The sequence below is a fragment of the Tyto alba genome, unplaced genomic scaffold (genome assembly GCF_018691265.1).
Source record: "Tyto alba isolate M040663 unplaced genomic scaffold, T.alba_DEE_v4.0 Super-Scaffold_28, whole genome shotgun sequence".
In the NCBI taxonomy this organism is placed as follows: domain Eukaryota; kingdom Metazoa; phylum Chordata; class Aves; order Strigiformes; family Tytonidae; genus Tyto; species Tyto alba.
In genome coordinates, this window is record NW_024881302.1 from 4,719,600 (window position 1) to 4,734,811 (window position 15,212).

At 49.9% G+C, this 15,212-nt stretch overlaps 1 protein-coding gene across 5 annotated transcripts in view; it reads left to right on the forward strand.

Moving 5' to 3' along the window:
* The window catches only part of TNRC18 (trinucleotide repeat containing 18), a 55,793-nt gene that overhangs the window by 24,122 nt on the left and 16,459 nt on the right, over positions 1 to 15,212 (forward strand). For 2 of the 5 annotated variants that reach the window (XM_042798285.1, XM_042798288.1), the window contains exons 6-15: positions 16 to 162; positions 670 to 854; positions 1,624 to 2,047; positions 2,554 to 3,501; positions 4,150 to 4,325; positions 5,084 to 5,220; positions 5,693 to 5,821; positions 7,712 to 7,886; positions 8,955 to 9,321; positions 11,971 to 12,249. In XM_042798285.1, coding sequence (XP_042654219.1) covers positions 16 to 162; positions 670 to 854; positions 1,624 to 2,047; positions 2,554 to 3,501; positions 4,150 to 4,325; positions 5,084 to 5,220; positions 5,693 to 5,821; positions 7,712 to 7,886; positions 8,955 to 9,321; positions 11,971 to 12,249 — 2,967 coding nt within the window. The remainder of the gene's footprint in view (positions 1 to 15; positions 163 to 669; positions 855 to 1,623; positions 2,048 to 2,553; positions 3,502 to 4,149; positions 4,326 to 5,083; positions 5,221 to 5,692; positions 5,822 to 7,711; positions 7,887 to 8,954; positions 9,322 to 11,970; positions 12,250 to 15,212) is intronic. The other 3 variants (XM_042798286.1, XM_042798287.1, XM_042798289.1) reach the window with 3 other exon arrangements.

Sequence of the window (15,212 nt, forward strand, 5' to 3'; positions counted from 1 at the left end):
TATTTCTTCTTTTAGGACTTGGTCACCCTTCCCTGCACCAGGGCATGACTCCGGGCTTCCCCCCTGCCATGGGGGGAGCTCTCCCTTCTGCCTACCAGTTTGCCAGAGACCCGCAGTCGGGGCAGCTTGTTGTGATCCCCAGTGAGCACTTGCCACACTTCGGTAAGGATGTGAGCGTGTCCCTGAGGACCATCCCTTGACAGCTGTGGAGGAAACAGGCTGTGGAGAGGGCTAGATAGGAGTGTGTGTACCCGTGGGCACCAGCAGCCACAGCTTTAGGGTGGGCGTGAGCTGGCCTCTTGTTAGGTGTGTTTTGGAGGTGGAAATATGTAATCTTCAGCAGGGGCTCCTCGTCCCCTGCAGGACACCACTGAGTCTGAGTCCTGGGTTAGGAGAAACTACTCATGGGCTCAGCCAGGGACAGTCAAACCAAGGGTGCCTAGAGAGCAAAGCGAGTTAGACAGTCCCAGGACCCATGGGGTGGTGGGAGTGGGGCTGCCGAGGGGAAATGCCCCTCTGCATTTCTGGTTGCATTTCTGCATAGTGCCCAGTGTTAGGCATCCTGCACACCCTGGGATTAGGATAGAGACACTTGCCCTGAACAATCCCAAATCCTCTAGCCATCCCCATCCTCCTGCCTCCCTAACTGCATCTCTGCTTGTTTCCCAGCGGAGCTGATGGACCGGGCACCCCCACTGTGGCCCGCCATGTACCCCCCGACCAGGAGCTCCCTCCAGCACGCTCACCAGCTCCAGCTCCTCTCTCATCAGCAGCTCCTGAGGCAGCATGAGCTGTACATCCTGCAGCAGCAAGCGGCCCACGCCATGGAGCTACAGAGGAGTGCCCAGCTCGTGGTACGTTTTCAAGAGCTGTTTGCTTGGGCGTGAAACAAACCTGAAGTTGGAGTGTCTGGGAGGGGAAAAAGCAGTTGTGCCTGTGTTGCAAGCGTGTCTGAAGCGTATGGATGCATTGAGCAATCCTGCCTTGGTCCCTGGGGTATGAGGCATTCAATGCATTCTGCGCAGTTAAGATGGGTTTTGGAGGGGTTTGGTGTAAAGTCATTGAGCAGTGCTGTCAGGAGAGCTGCCCAGCAGCAGCGTGACCTCGATTCCTTCCCTAGGGATGCCTCTCTTTAGTTGAGTGGTTTCATCCTTGGTCACCTCCAAACAAACCTCCTGAGTGGCTCAGAGAAGTGGCTGCAATACTGGCAGCAATCACACTGGGTCCTGGAGCCAGGTCCCATTCACCAAATGATTTTGGAAGTTGTGAGAATTCACTTGGGTGTTTTACATGCATTTAATTTGTACAGTGGTCATCCGGTTTTCAGCCTTTGTTTTACATGTGTGCTTGATAGAGTGGAGGCTTAGAAATCGAAATGGTTTGTTTTGGTTGCAAGTGAAAGCTGAGACATCCTTCACATGACTCCTGGAGCTGTGAATTTGTGAAAGCTGTCAGAGATCAGTGTCACCCCCCATCAGAATGGTGTTGCACTGGGGAATGCGTGTTTTATTCCAGTGCATTTTTGATAATACCATGTTTTGGTCCTGCTTGGTGGTAGTTCTGTGCTGCTTTTCAAGAGCAGGTAGAGATGTCATGCTGAGTTTTGCTCTGTTCTTGTCGCAGGAGAGATTGAAGGCGAACGAGCAGCGTGCGGATATGGAAGAGAAGGTGACGAAACGGAGCCTGGACAATGCCAAATCAGGCCTTTCCTCTTCTGCCCCGGGACTGGTGCACCGAAAACCACCCGTGCTGTCTCCCAGCGCCTCCACGTCCTACAGCAAGGCTGTGAGTCCACCTCCCCTCTCTCCCAGGGCATCACCTGTGTCTGTGCTCAAAGCTGAGGTGATCCAAAAGATGGAGGAGCCACCTTCGCAGCCAGCCTACTCCTACCCCGCCACCCCCAGCTCCCATCCTTCCAGCCCGCCCCCCGCCTCTCCACCCCCTGCCCCTGCCATCCCTCCAAAGGAAGAGGCACCCGAGACCGTGGAGAAGAAAGACCTGGAGCTGGAAAAAGAGGCTGCCGGTCCATATCAGGCCTTGTTCCCAGGTAAGAGAGCCTTGCTTTGGCAGAGTCCCATTGTGTTTGTGCCTGCCTCCCTTTTTCTCCTTGGCTCTTTCCTGCTTCTGTCCCTTCCCCTAGAGAAAACGACATAGCTCCTCTAGAAGTCAGGAGAGAAGCAAGGACCAGTGGTGGTGTGATGGACTTGGATCGATGCCTGGGTCATAGGGGCACCTGGGGCTGTAGGCTGTCTTCTTCCCTTGGGTTGAGCCTGGGTTGGTTCCTCCAGGGCTGGACTCTCAGTGGGAGAAGGATGCAAGAGGCAGATCTCTCTGCAGTTGCGAGAGAGTGCTGGGAAGGTGCAGAAGGGACCTCTGGGGTGCTGCTCCCTGTGGCAGTTTGGCCAGGAGAGAGGTGCCTAAACAGCTATTGCTTGACAGCAGGAATAGATGAGAGATGATGGAAGCAAAGGGAACCCATCTCTGCTGTAGTGAAAGAGAAGGTGCTTTGGAGACCTGGCCATTACACAGCCTGTCCCTTCCGATATTTTGCAGAGATCCCTCCAGGATATCCATTCCAGTCCCTGCCTCCCTCCTTTGGAAGACACTATCCCTACCTCCTCCAGCCCACTGCAGCATCTGATGCAGATGGTCTGGCTCCTGACGTCCCGCTGCCTGCTGAAGGTTCTGAGCACATGGAGCTTTCCCCAGAGGTTAAGCCCATCCATCTGTCTCCGTCCAAAATGCTAGAGCCCATCCAAGCAGCAGCAGAAGAGGAGTCCTTGGAAGAGAGGGTGAAATCAGAGGTGCAGATGGAGGAAAGCCAAGAAGGCATCTGTGACCAGGACATGGGGACTCTGAACATCACCGCCTCTGCAGCCGTCCCAGTGCAGAACGTGGACAATTGCAATCTCCTGTTGCATCAAGATGAAGCCCTGAGTGCTATGGAACAGGATCAGGAAGACCTCCAGAGCTGCCCACCTCCTTACCAGGTTGTGGCCTGCCCTGCAGAAGCAGAGGCTCAGGCAGAGACCGGGAGTGGAGCAGAAACCTGCTCCATGCACATGGACTATGACGGTTCGCTCGTGCACACGGAGAACGAGCCGCCTGAGATGGACTTGACGCCCCAGCGGGAGGAGGCCTCTGTAGCCATGGATCTGCAGAGCACCGATGTGCCCCCAGGGAGGGAGTTTCCCAACCTGCCGCCTGAGGAGGGGGAGCAGGGGCCAGAGATCCCTTCCTACACGGAAGAGGCAATCTCTTGCCAAATCCCAGCTCTGGACATCAAGCCGGGCGACCCGCTGGCTGGGATGAACGCTTTGGTGGCTGCCACAGAAATGCCGCAGGCTTGTTCCTTGTTGACTACGACCAGTGTCACTCCATCCCAGATGAAGGTGGAGGTGTTACCTGGCCAGGCCCTGGAGCACTCCTTCCTGCAAGGGATCACTTTGCTGAGTGAAATTGCAGAGATGGAGCTGGAGAAACGGAAGCAAGAAATGCAAAGTAAGTCATGAGTGCGGAGCGTGGCCGCTCTTGGTCCAGGTTGGGTCTCCCTGCGTATGGTCCCTGCGCTCTCTGTGTGGGCAGAGGAACAGAGGCACAGGTGGGACCTCCTGCAACCTGAGCCAGGTACCAAGGAGAGCACTGCCCTGAGTTGCAGGAGCGACTGGTACTTTGGATGGAGTTAGAGGAGGGTTTTTGTTGCAGTAGGCTGAGCTACGTGTGGCTTTTGTACTGCTCTCCCTTTCCAAAAGCCCTTGCCATGTCTAGACAGTCTGTGGTATGTGTAGCGGAAACAGAGCCCCACTTGCCGAGAGCTGCCAGGGTAACACCCTTCTGGCAGGCACTGAGTCTGCAGTCTGTTGGGGTTTGGCACAAGAGGCCCCAGTAGCTCCAGATGATGCTTTCCAAGAGCTTGGCAGGTCCTGAAAAGATCTCACCTTCCAGTAACTTCCTGAGGCGAGACGTGATGGTAACTGCCAGTTGCACCATGGCTGGGTACAACAGGAGATCTCAAGTAGGGGCCAGGGGTGGCTGGGAGGCTCCTTGAGCTGCCATGGTCCAGAACGGGTCATCAGCCTCTTCTTGTGCCTGCTGGAGGAGCAGTCTTGGAATGTGGACTTCTACAACCTTTTTTTCTGTCCTCTCCAGCAGGTCCAGAGAGTTTCCCTGTCCGGCCAACGCTGGAGAGTTTGCTGGCTGCCAGCACCCACATGCTCATGGAAGTACTTTCCACCCCCTTTATGGAAAGTCTGAAAACCATCCGGCTGCCTCGAGAGCTGAATCCCAACAAAAAGTACAGCTGGATGCAGAAGAAAGATGAACCCGTAAGTAGCTCTTAAAGTAGCTGAGCCTGAAAAGCTGCAGTGCATCCACTCACCACAGCTCGCTCTTCCAGCCACAGTTTGCCACCCGGTTTGTGCTGCCCTTCTGCATTCAGCAAAGCGAGCCAGCGCTTCCCTTGCGTCGCGTTCGTAGCTGCACAGGAGTCAGTGTGGTGCAGTTTAGCTTCCTCCCTTGTTTGTGAATCAACACCGCTGAGTGCAGCAGGACCCTCGGCAGCCCTAGAAGTGGTGTTTGTAGTACAAAGCCAGCAGAAACTCGTGTGTTACTGCTTTGGCGGGGGGGCGGGATAAACGAAGATAGTGGCAGGAGGGTTTTTCCTTGGTTTTTTAATGTGCTGACTCTTCCCCGTGGGAGAGACTGATGAATTATTTTGTACCCAGCCAGTAAGTGTTCCAAGACAGGGAATATTTTGATCCGTCTTTTTAAATAAGGGAGAAGAGACTGCATGGGTGTATTTCATCCTGCAGGTTCTTTCCCAGGGTTGCTCTCCCTCAAAGCTGATACCATCCCATGCATAAGCCACAGAACATCCTCACTTGGCTGGTTTTGCTTGGGTATCGCTCTAGGACTGTGCTTGTTGTGGGCGAGGGTGCTCTGCTCCCCTGTAAGCACGGAGGGCTTCCCTGCCAGGCTGCAGATCTTGGCCATTGCGAAGGCACCCCAGTGTGCACCACCTTGCTCTAGGTGAGGACCTGGATATGTCCTAACCCTCTCGCCCTCTCTTGCCTCCCTACCCTAGATGTACTCCATCAAGTCAGCCATCGAGAATATGGATGCGATGGAGCTGGACTACAGGATGAGGCTGGCGGAGCTGCAGCGGCGATACAAGGAGAAGCAGCGGGAGCTGGTGAAGCTGCAGCGCCGCAGGGACTCTGAGTAAGTCACAGGCTGCTCACTCGGTCTTTTTTTTTCCAGCTGGGCACTTTCGCTGCTTCTCAGTCCGGGAGAGAAAGCAGCCCTCCATCCCTCCCTGTCTCCTCTCCTCTCCTCCTGGTACATCCCGCCAAAGCTTTGCACAACACACTCCTAGGCTATGTGACACAACAACCTGATCACTCGTGAATGCAGCGGGGAGACCGTATTAGAGACAACCTTGGCTTCAGCAGCTCAGTTTAGCAGTTTGGTGACAGGCGAAGGTTCTGGGTTGGCTCCCGTTCTTGCTTGCTTTCTTTTAATTTTTTTCCCTTTTTCTTCTTTTTGGATTTATTTGCTTTAGGTTTTTTTTCCCCTGTTTTGCTTTTTGGTTGCAAAATTTGATTTTGCTCTTTTTTTTCCTTTGCTTTTTTTTTTTTTTTTTTTTTTTTTTTTGTTGCCTTGGTTAACAGTGAAGCGTGTGGTTTTTTTAAAGGGAAAAGCATGACGAGAAAAGTAGAAGCTTGGCAAGAAGAGGCCCTGGAAGGCCCAGGAAGAGGAAACTTGGATCAAGCGCTCTGTCACCCATTAAGGAGAGAGGGAAGAGTGACAGCAAGAGTGGAAAGTAAGGCTGGAATTTGGGGAAGACGGGAAATTGGCAGGGTCGCTGCATCAGGGTCTTACGTGGGGAGAGCATCTCGGATGCAGCGGGGGCTTGCCGTGGCGTTGTGTTGTCAGGCCGGTCTCTGGCAGCGGTGGTGTTGTGGAAGCGTGTGAATTTAACGTGAGTGTGTCCTTACAGTGGGAATACGGTGCCAACGTCCTCCCTCCCCGCTGGTAGCGCACGTGTCTGTGGTGTTGGGTGCAAGTAGGGCAGGCTGAGTTGAGCAGCAGCGAGGTGATTCGGAGCAGCTGGCTGGGCAGGGACCTGTAGGTGAGCTCTTGGTGTCGAGGAACGCATCCTTGTGTATTTTCGGGAGACTGGACGGTGCAAGTGGGTGCTGTAAAGCTAATTGCAGGGACGTTGATGTCAAAAACTGGAAGGACAGGGCTATTCCAGGTTATCTACTTTGTAGGGCCTTTCTGCTGTGTTTCTGCTGTCTTCATCTCTGTTTCTTTCAGTGGGAGTTGGTTTCACCTGACCTCTCTCATTCAAGTGCCTGGATCATTCTCTCTTCTGCTTTTTTCTCTTGCAAGTCCAGCTGCTCTTGTTTGGATGCCTGGATCTCACCACTGTTGGCCATCTAACCATTCGTAGGTGGCCAGGTCTCCAGTGGGAAGGCACCTCCAAGCTGCCTCCCTGTGTGCTACGTATTTTTGCAAATGTCCTTTTAAAACTATAAATTAGATTCAGGTGCCCAGCTCCCACTGACCATGCGCTTCTGAAAATCTGTCCTCTTAGTGGCTCTGTGTTTTACTCTTCATGTTTGGATGGATGGACAGGCTGGAGGCATCCAGAGGTGGCTGGAGTTGTGCGTGTGTGTGTATGATCATGTTGTGTATGCATGTCCTGGCGTATCACAGGAATACTTGAGCAGCCTGCTGTGGGACATGTAGATGCACCCTCAGCCAGCATCCAGGGCCTGAGGTGTTGGTTTAGCTGTCTGTGGAGGTCAGCAGAGAAGGTGGAGGGGAGGGGAAATGCCTGGAAGCTGAGGAGGCTGCCCCAGGTCATTGGATTTGAGGTGGTGGTATGACCTGGGTCAGCAAGCTTAGCGTGAAGGAGGTGGCATATGAGAGCTTTTAAAGGAGGCTTGGTAGAGGTCTTGAGATGTTGACTGGTCATCTATCAGATAGTTACTGGAGAAGCTGGGGAGCAGTGAAAGATGTGCTTATAGTCTCACCTACTTTTTTTTTCCTTTTTTTTTTTTTTTCTTTTAATTATTTATTTACCCTCTCCTTTCCATCCAAAACCCAAAGCAAGACCACCAAAGACATAGATCACAAATGCCTCTCACAGAGGGGCCAGTCTTGTAAAGCAGATTCCCTGTCCTTTGAGTGAGCCAGTCCCTGTAGTGCCCTTGTCCTTCCGTGTCACCCTGCGTGGCAGTTCCTTACCACTTCCTTGCTCACACCTGAGGAACCAGAGCTACTCTCTGGGCAGTGAGGCACCTCCCTGGGCCTCAGGAATCTCTGCATCTACAGAGGCCATGAAAGTAGAGGTGGGAAAAGACATACAGAGCCATCTCAGCTGTCTGTCCTTCCCTCTGCTGCTCTGTACCAAATCAGACACTTCGCGGTGGCTGTTGACTCAAGATACAAAATACTTCCTTTCAGAGACCACCTTGCAGGTCTCTGATTTCGGGCACCCTCATCTGTGCTGGTGGCAAGAAGGGCTCTTTGGCTCTCTTGTTTGGTGGAAAACCTTGTCCAAACTGCTGTCACTTCACAGTGGGATTGGCTCCCACTGAGGATCCTCACTGTCCTAGTAGGCATTTAACCTCACTTTTGAACTTGGTGGGGATCCTCAGGAGGAAAGCTCCCCACCTTGACCCATCCTGTGCTTGGCTTGCAGACTAAGCAAGTCCTTGTTGCTCTCTGAAGACTCTGAGACTGGCGAGGGCATGAAGAAGAGGCACAAAGGGGCCCTCCCGGAGGAGGATGATGATGTGGAGAGCAGCAGTGGCAAGATGAAAGGGAGGAACCAGAGCTGGGAGGAGCACGATGCAGCTCCCAGCTTCTCAAATGAGGTCAGTGCCCTCATGGGGAACATGGTGCCATGGGCCAAAAGCCGACCTCTTTCCTGCTAGTGTTGGCTTGCACTGGATAACTTCTCCTGATCTTAGAGCGCCTGCTCTCAGTTCACGTGGGTTTAGAAGCTCTTCATGAGAGGACTGTGTGCAGTGGAGGGGTGTTTGCAAAGGCTAACGTTGGCTTAGGGAGGTTGGACCTCTTTGGCAGGCAGCAGAGAGGCAAGTGCTTTCAAGCCAGCCAGAGCATTGCAGTGTTGCACTAGTTCTGAATCCAGGGCAGTGCTTGTCTTACTCCTTTGCCTGTCAAAATAGGGGAGGGGAATGGACGTCCCAAAGCGAGAGTGGAAAGGGAGCGCAACCTTGCTTTTTTAAATACAGGGTTTTCTTCTGCTCCTGTTGAGGCAATGAGGTATTTACTGGAGCTTTAAGCTGCTGCTGAAATCCAAAATGCATATGGGTGAAGTACTGAGTTACAGCTGCTGTTATCTGGCTGTAGCACATGTAAAGTATATTTACTTTTTTCAAGAAGAAAATACTGAAAAGGATGTCACAGCGCTGGCTGTAATGTGCTAGAGCTGATGCTCTTGCTGAGAGGTATTTGGGTCTTTTTGGCATCCCAGTCTTTGGAGCTGGTTGATTATGTGGAAATCCGTATTTATTTGGCTAGGGTTTTGGGTAAAGAAGATTTTTAATCCTCGTGAGTTAGAGAAAAGCTTGTAAACCAACCCAAACATATCCTAAAAACCAGAAGGTGTTGAGAAAAAATAACTCCGAAACATGTTGTTCGATGAACATGCTTCTTTCACAAGAAAATTCAATTTCTCTAAGTTAATCTTGCAATTTTGTAGTGCTTGATAAGGGTAAATCTGTGCTGTTTGCTGACATCTTCCTCTTTTTCCTCCCTGGCACCATGATGGGTTATGGCAACTGGGGCTTAAGACCATCATTTTGAGGCCTTTAAATTAACTAGTGTACGTGAGAGACTGTTACGAGGGCTAGTAAAATCCCTCAGGGCTGACATGATACCTGTTTTGTATTCACCTATGTCTCTTCCTTTCACATCAGCAGTTAAAGCTCAAAAAGAAGAAGGTGCCATCGGATCAGGAGCAGCTGGCCAGCAAGCTTGACAAGGCCCTGTCGCTCACCAAGCAAGACAAGCTCAAATCCCCCTTCAAGTTTGTTGACGGCTCTGGGGGAAAGCCAAAAACTAGTGGAGGTGGCAGCAGGTACCTCCCACCTCATGAGGCTCTGCCAAGCAAGGAAGAGAAGAAGAGCCTGGCCAAGAACCTGGGCCTGTCATTGAAAACCACCAAGGAAGGTAAAAACAAAGTGGCTGCCAAAATGAAGAAGATGGAGGTGGGGTTAAAAGTCAAAAATCAGCTCAAGGTTTCCCATTCACCAGCAATATCTGAAGTTAGCAGCTACTCCTATAGTAAGTAACCCCTCATTTGTCTCTTCTTATAGTGGAATCTGTTGGGAGGGCTTGTGGAGGGGCTTTCTGGACTCTTGGAAGGGGTCTTGGAGGTGGGTCTGGTTTTCCTCACGAGTGAAAGGTGACCTCCTCGCTGGCTAATCCATGCTGCTGCATCTTTGGAGTCAGCATGAGTTGTCTGCCCAACTTGCTGTCCAAGAGGTAGCCAACATCATTGTGTCTCTTCCTGGCCTGTGTTGTACTGATTGTCAGTGGGAAAAAATGCTTTAAAAAAAGCAGTTGACCCACATTCTAGCTTTCGGTGGTAGTAGACACTCTCCTTCTACCTGTCAGATGAGTACTCACAGCCTCTGCTCCAGGAGGTGGTTGATGGTTGACTCTTGAAGTCCTTGTTGAGTTGGGTGGGATTGACTTTAGGATCATGCCATGGAGTCAGTTGAAGGCAAAACCTGCCCAAGGGCACTGATGTTTATGAGCATCCTCGTGCCCTTTAGTGTCCTGGCTTGGTTCCTAGCTGACTGTGCTCAGCCTTCCCATCTGTCCCATCAGCGTTCATCTCCAGCCTGGCATCCTGTGTGCTGATTGCCATTTCTGAACCCAAAGTACATGTTTGGGCAAAGGTTCCTACAGCTGAGCAGAGCTAGGGACCCCTGTTACAGAAGGAAAAATCTGTATTGCAGATAGTGTCAAGAAGACAAGAGAACCAGAAGGTCTACTGTGTTAGAGAGTCTTTAACAGTTCAGGCAGATAATGGGGCAGAGAGCATGTAAGGGACTTGGAGTTTATGGTCTGAGGCCTTATTGTATAATTGTTTTAGCTCACTTGCACAGGCATCTTTTCCTTTGCTTGCAGCTATTTAAAGTCCCATGTTAAAACCCTTATGGGATGTTTGTATGTATAACAGTTATGTCTCGCGGTGCAACACTGATTTAGTAGGTTCACTAATGGGGAGGATGATGAGCCAGTGATTCTCCAACAGAACAAATGTTTGGCATTAAATTAGCCATTTACATGGCAAAATAGAAGCCATTGTGTCCACTGGATTTGAACACAGCCTTTGGCTGATTGTGCTGTACATACCATCCAACAGTTCTGTTCTTGAATGTGTTTCATTCCCGAGGACAGACACTTGGTTCCTAAACTGGGAGCTCTGAAGCTAATGGGGAGAGGAGGCATGGGCAGTTGTTGGAGCTAAGAGCCTTGGCTCGTGGCAGAAGGAGCTTTTGCAGTGCCCTTGCATTTAGTACTGTGGTTTCACTAACAAAAACTCCCTCCTGGACCTAAGGGAGCTTCTGTCTGACCTCTCCCCTCTCCAGCAAGTCTCCTGGTGTAGGAACGTGCCCCTTCGCCACAGGAATCTCAGCTCAGGGGGATTGTTGTCACTGAGGAACTGACTCTGAAATGGCTCAGCTTTGGTGTGTGGTTTTTCAGATGTGTGCAGGTTCACAGAAAGTGCTTTAGCCTGTCGTTTGGTCACTCAAGCGTGATGGATTTGGGGAGGCAGGTCGAGCATATGGCAGCACCTCCCGTGACTGGTGGGCTGCTCTTGTGGAGGAGGAGAAGCGGGACTGGCGCCAAGTCCTTCTGCCTCCTAACCTCATGATTTTCTAGCTGGAATCCTGAAAACCTTGGGCATAGTTCCAAAGGCCAAGCTGAACATCCTATTCCCGTAGTTTTTAACAGAAATCGGATGCCCCAAATTTGAGTATTTGGGCTTTGGGCCTCCTAAACATGCTATCCCTTGTTTCTTCCTCTCCACAACCAATGCAATGGAGGTGGGGAGTGTTGCCCAGCCTGGGCTGATTCTGGAGAGCATCTACTGCTGCTCACAGGCTGGAACGGTCCCTGCCACAGTGCCTGTAATGTTGTGGAGCCAATGGTGCATTCACAAGCAGGGAAGTGATAATTCATACCCGCTTTTATTGCATCCAGGGGTACCATATGCTTTTTGTTCCACTCATCAGATGCTAGGGGGGACTGCTGGATAACTTCTTACTGCCCACGGGGCTTGGCAGCTTTGTAAAGCTGCTGTTCACAGACTGAGGAGCGGCTTGGTCCCTGCTCCATTTTGCTGTACTTCATATTGCACGCTGCAGTGTCTGGGGTGGCATGTTTGGAGTTAGATGTGTTGCTTGCTTGGCAGCTGGGCTAGCTCTGGCTGCCCGTGTCAAAAGCCCTCTGGGAGAGTTGGTTCATGTAGAAAAGAAGATTTAGGTCAGAGTGTTGAGCATAACCGTGGTTTAAGACTAATTCAGGTTGATGGCCTGGTTGTTGGCAGTTCTGCCCTTTTGGTCGACATCTTCATAGTGGAAATGTCTACCTCAGTTTTCTGCTCCTGAGCTAAAAACACTCCTTGGATCTTGTCTTCAGGGAGGACAGGAGTCATTTGGCCTAGGTGGAGAGTGTCTATTTCTGACCAGAAGAAGGAAATAGGTATTTCTGTGTTTATTCAGCTCCCACTTGCTCAGCCGAAGGCTTGTGATGGAAGGACCTGGTGGGGTGGAAACTGGTAGCACATGGCCCCTCCTGTGACCACTTTTCCCTCCTGGTTTGCAGCCTCTTCACAAACAAAAGCATCAAAACACCCCTCAGAAAACCCCGAACACCCATTCTCTGACGTAACGCTCTTCCCACCCGCTTTGACCACAGATACTGACTCGGAGGAGGAGGAGGGATCCCTGAGGGACGAGTGGCCGGCACAGCCCCCGTCTGCCCCCAAGCCACGGCCGCCTGGTCTCTACAGCGCAGCGGCCAGGAAGGGTGGCCGGGCGGCCGGTGGCCCCAAGGCAGCCCCCCGCAGCACGGCGGCCGGGCGGCCGCTGAAGCCAAAGGCGGTGGCGGGCCGGAAGCAGCCCTTCTGCCTGTTGCTGCGGGAGGCCGAGGCAGGATCTTCCTTCAGCGACTCTTCGGAGGACTCGTTTGATCAAGGTTACTAGCTTATAGCAAATGCAACCCCAAATGCACCCCTCTGCCATGTCTGTGTGGGAGCGGGCGGGACAGGGAGCAAGGGTGAGTGAGGGGCCTTCCAGGCTGGGGTCAGCCATTTTGATGGTCGGAGCCAGGGCGGCCATCTTTGTTCTTGGCAGCGTAGCCTGCTTTATCAGCCCGATGTTTATTTTTTATCCTTTTTGTACCTGTATCATTGTGATATTATTACTGGCTGGCTCTTTTAGAGCTTTTATATCAACTGGGTTTTAGTGTCCACCTCTCCTTGCTTTCCTGTTCCCTTCCTCCCTTCAGTTTTTCCCCTCACTTTCTTCCTTGCTGCCACCATCACCATTATATTATTATTATTACTATTATTATTATTATTTCATTTCTTATTATTTTATTTTGGCATGAGCCTTGTAGAGGTTTGGAAGGAGCGCTTTTTTTTAATTACTTTTTTTTTTTCATTTTTTCTTTTTAGTTTGTTTTTTGTTTTTTTTTTTTTTTTAAATACCGGGATACTGTTGTGTGGCCGTGTGACTTGATGTTTGTACTGCGATTTGGTATACCAAGTTTTATTAAACATATCGAGTTCATTTTTAACTAAACCTGTGTACCTTGTCTCTCTTGCTGTGTCTCTTATCAGGCGATTAGGTTGCCGCTTCACTTCATCCTGCTCTGCATCCCCCTCCTGCTCCCACTCCCCATGAGTAGAACTGGAATTAACCTAGTCTGGGGTACTCTCTATTATTCAAATATCCCTGCTGCCTTTGTCCAGATAAAGCCTAGGCCTTCCCCACCTCCCCCCTTTAATTTAATTTTAATTTTCTTCACCCAGTTTTGTTTTTTCCTTTTTCAGTTTGTATCCTCTGTTGATAGACTCTCTTAAGGCAGGCAGATAAAACGTGGAGGCACTTGGTCCTTGCTACTGCTGCAGGAGGGTGCTGGGTGTAAAGTCCCCATAAGCCAGAAATTTTTCTTTTTCATTTTTAAAAATGTATACAGCAAGTTTTTTCATCTCTTTTTGGGTGATAATTTTTTTCAAATGCCCAGATGTAACCCACGGTGTTTAAGGATGTGGCAATTACTGCATTAAATTTGACACTGCAGTTTCCCACCCTCACCCCAATTTTTTTCTTGCAGCTATTTTTGTGAGCCTGTCATTAGTACTTCAGTGGGAAAAGAGATTACTTGAGACTTTTCCTCTGGAGACACAAGGGGTTTCTGTTTTAGAGCGCACTCATTAAATAATAATCATGGGGAAAGGTCATTTTAATGAGCCCTCAGCTCCCAAAAGAAAGTGGCTTGTCTGGGCTGAATGCTAAGCAAGAACATCCCCAGTTGTTATCATCTAAGTTACACGGCAGATCTGGATGTAGTACAGCAAAAGTCTTTCAGTATTTCACAGTGCTCAGATGGTTGTTAATTGAAAACGGTGCTGGATAGTTGTGCTTTTGTTTGGTTTTTTTCTTGGCTTTTACTGTTAATTTCCTCCATGCACCTGTTTGGTTTTTTTCCCCTCCAAACCCGATCTCCAAAGAAAGATAATTTAAGCTAAAAAAAAAAAAAATTATCGAACACAGCAGAAAGGTACAAATGTTGATTTGGTTTAATGTGGCTCTGGGCTGGACCCACCAATGCATTTCAAAGAAAACCCAAAAGAGAGAAATACATGTTTCAAAAAACCACCAAAAAATCCCATTTCTTCAGAGAACTGAAAAAGTTCTGGGGATTGTGGATTTTATCTAAGGGTGAGATTGCCACGTTTCCACGAAGAGTCTGCATTGACTTCCATTCTTCCCTTCCCTGTTCCTTCCTGCGTCTTTTTTTTTTGTTTATTTTGCTGCTGTTGGAAATTTTGAGGATATCAGTCCCTTTTAAGTGCCAAGTTCTTAAGGGTTTTTTGGGTTTGCTTTTTGGTTTTGCTCCAGGTAAGCAGATAGGTAACTTACCCCTAATTGGCTTTGTCTATTTTTCAAGTAACCTGTCTGCTTTAGAAAAAAAAAAAAAATAAAATCCCTGTTTTATGGGATAAAGTTTGGGGAGGGGAGGGGATATGGGAGGAGGTTGGGTAATCTGGAACAAATGGGGAAATGCATTGTAAATCCCTCTGGGGTGTCATTTAATGGTGGGGAAACCAAAGATGCCAAACCTCCTGGGGTGGGAGGTGGGCTTGAATGGGGAGGCGGGGAGGGATTATTGGTTACAGTTTTGATTTTTTTCTGCAAATGATTTTTTTTTGGTTCTCTCTCAGAAGCATTACTTGAAGGGATATTTGGGTAATAGGGTTTCTAATGGCTTTCCCTGATACTAAACCGATTAATAACCTCAGCTTTTCTAGAAGTGCTCGCTTTCTCCTTGCAGCTGCTTGACCAACCCTTTCACCCCTGCCCCTATCCATGATGCTTTGAATGTCTGTGTCGGTCTCTTGCATTTGCTCTCACGCTGCACTAAAGAAGCAAAGTGGTTGGCTGGTTGTAGGGCAGACACTTCTCAGCGAGGGTCACTAGCCATGAACCTGAACCTTGACCATTGTTATGTAGGTAGGCAAAATAACTTTTCTTTATGTCATCTGTCAGCCTCAGATGTTTCGATGTTACCTCCGTGAATAATGACACGTAGCTCTTTGCGTTCTCTTGGTTATTTTAATTTTGAAGATGATTGCTGTCCACTTTCGACTTTCCTCTGTCCAGGAAGAATCTTGCATGGAAGATTTGCTTGTGTGTATGTGCTTGAGGACTCCAGAAATGCTTTACTCTTTGCAGACCTTCTTTTGAGAACCCCTTAACCCAGCAAATAGAAGGATTTGCGGTTGAGTCTAAGATGAGGAGCCATGGTGCTGCCTGCAAAGGCTCTGCCACTGTCCTTAAAAGGTTTCAGGACCATGGTGCAGACAGTCCTTGTATCAGGGTAATTGCCGGGACATGGCCCTGCCAATATCTATGTCAGAGGTAGGAGTAGCT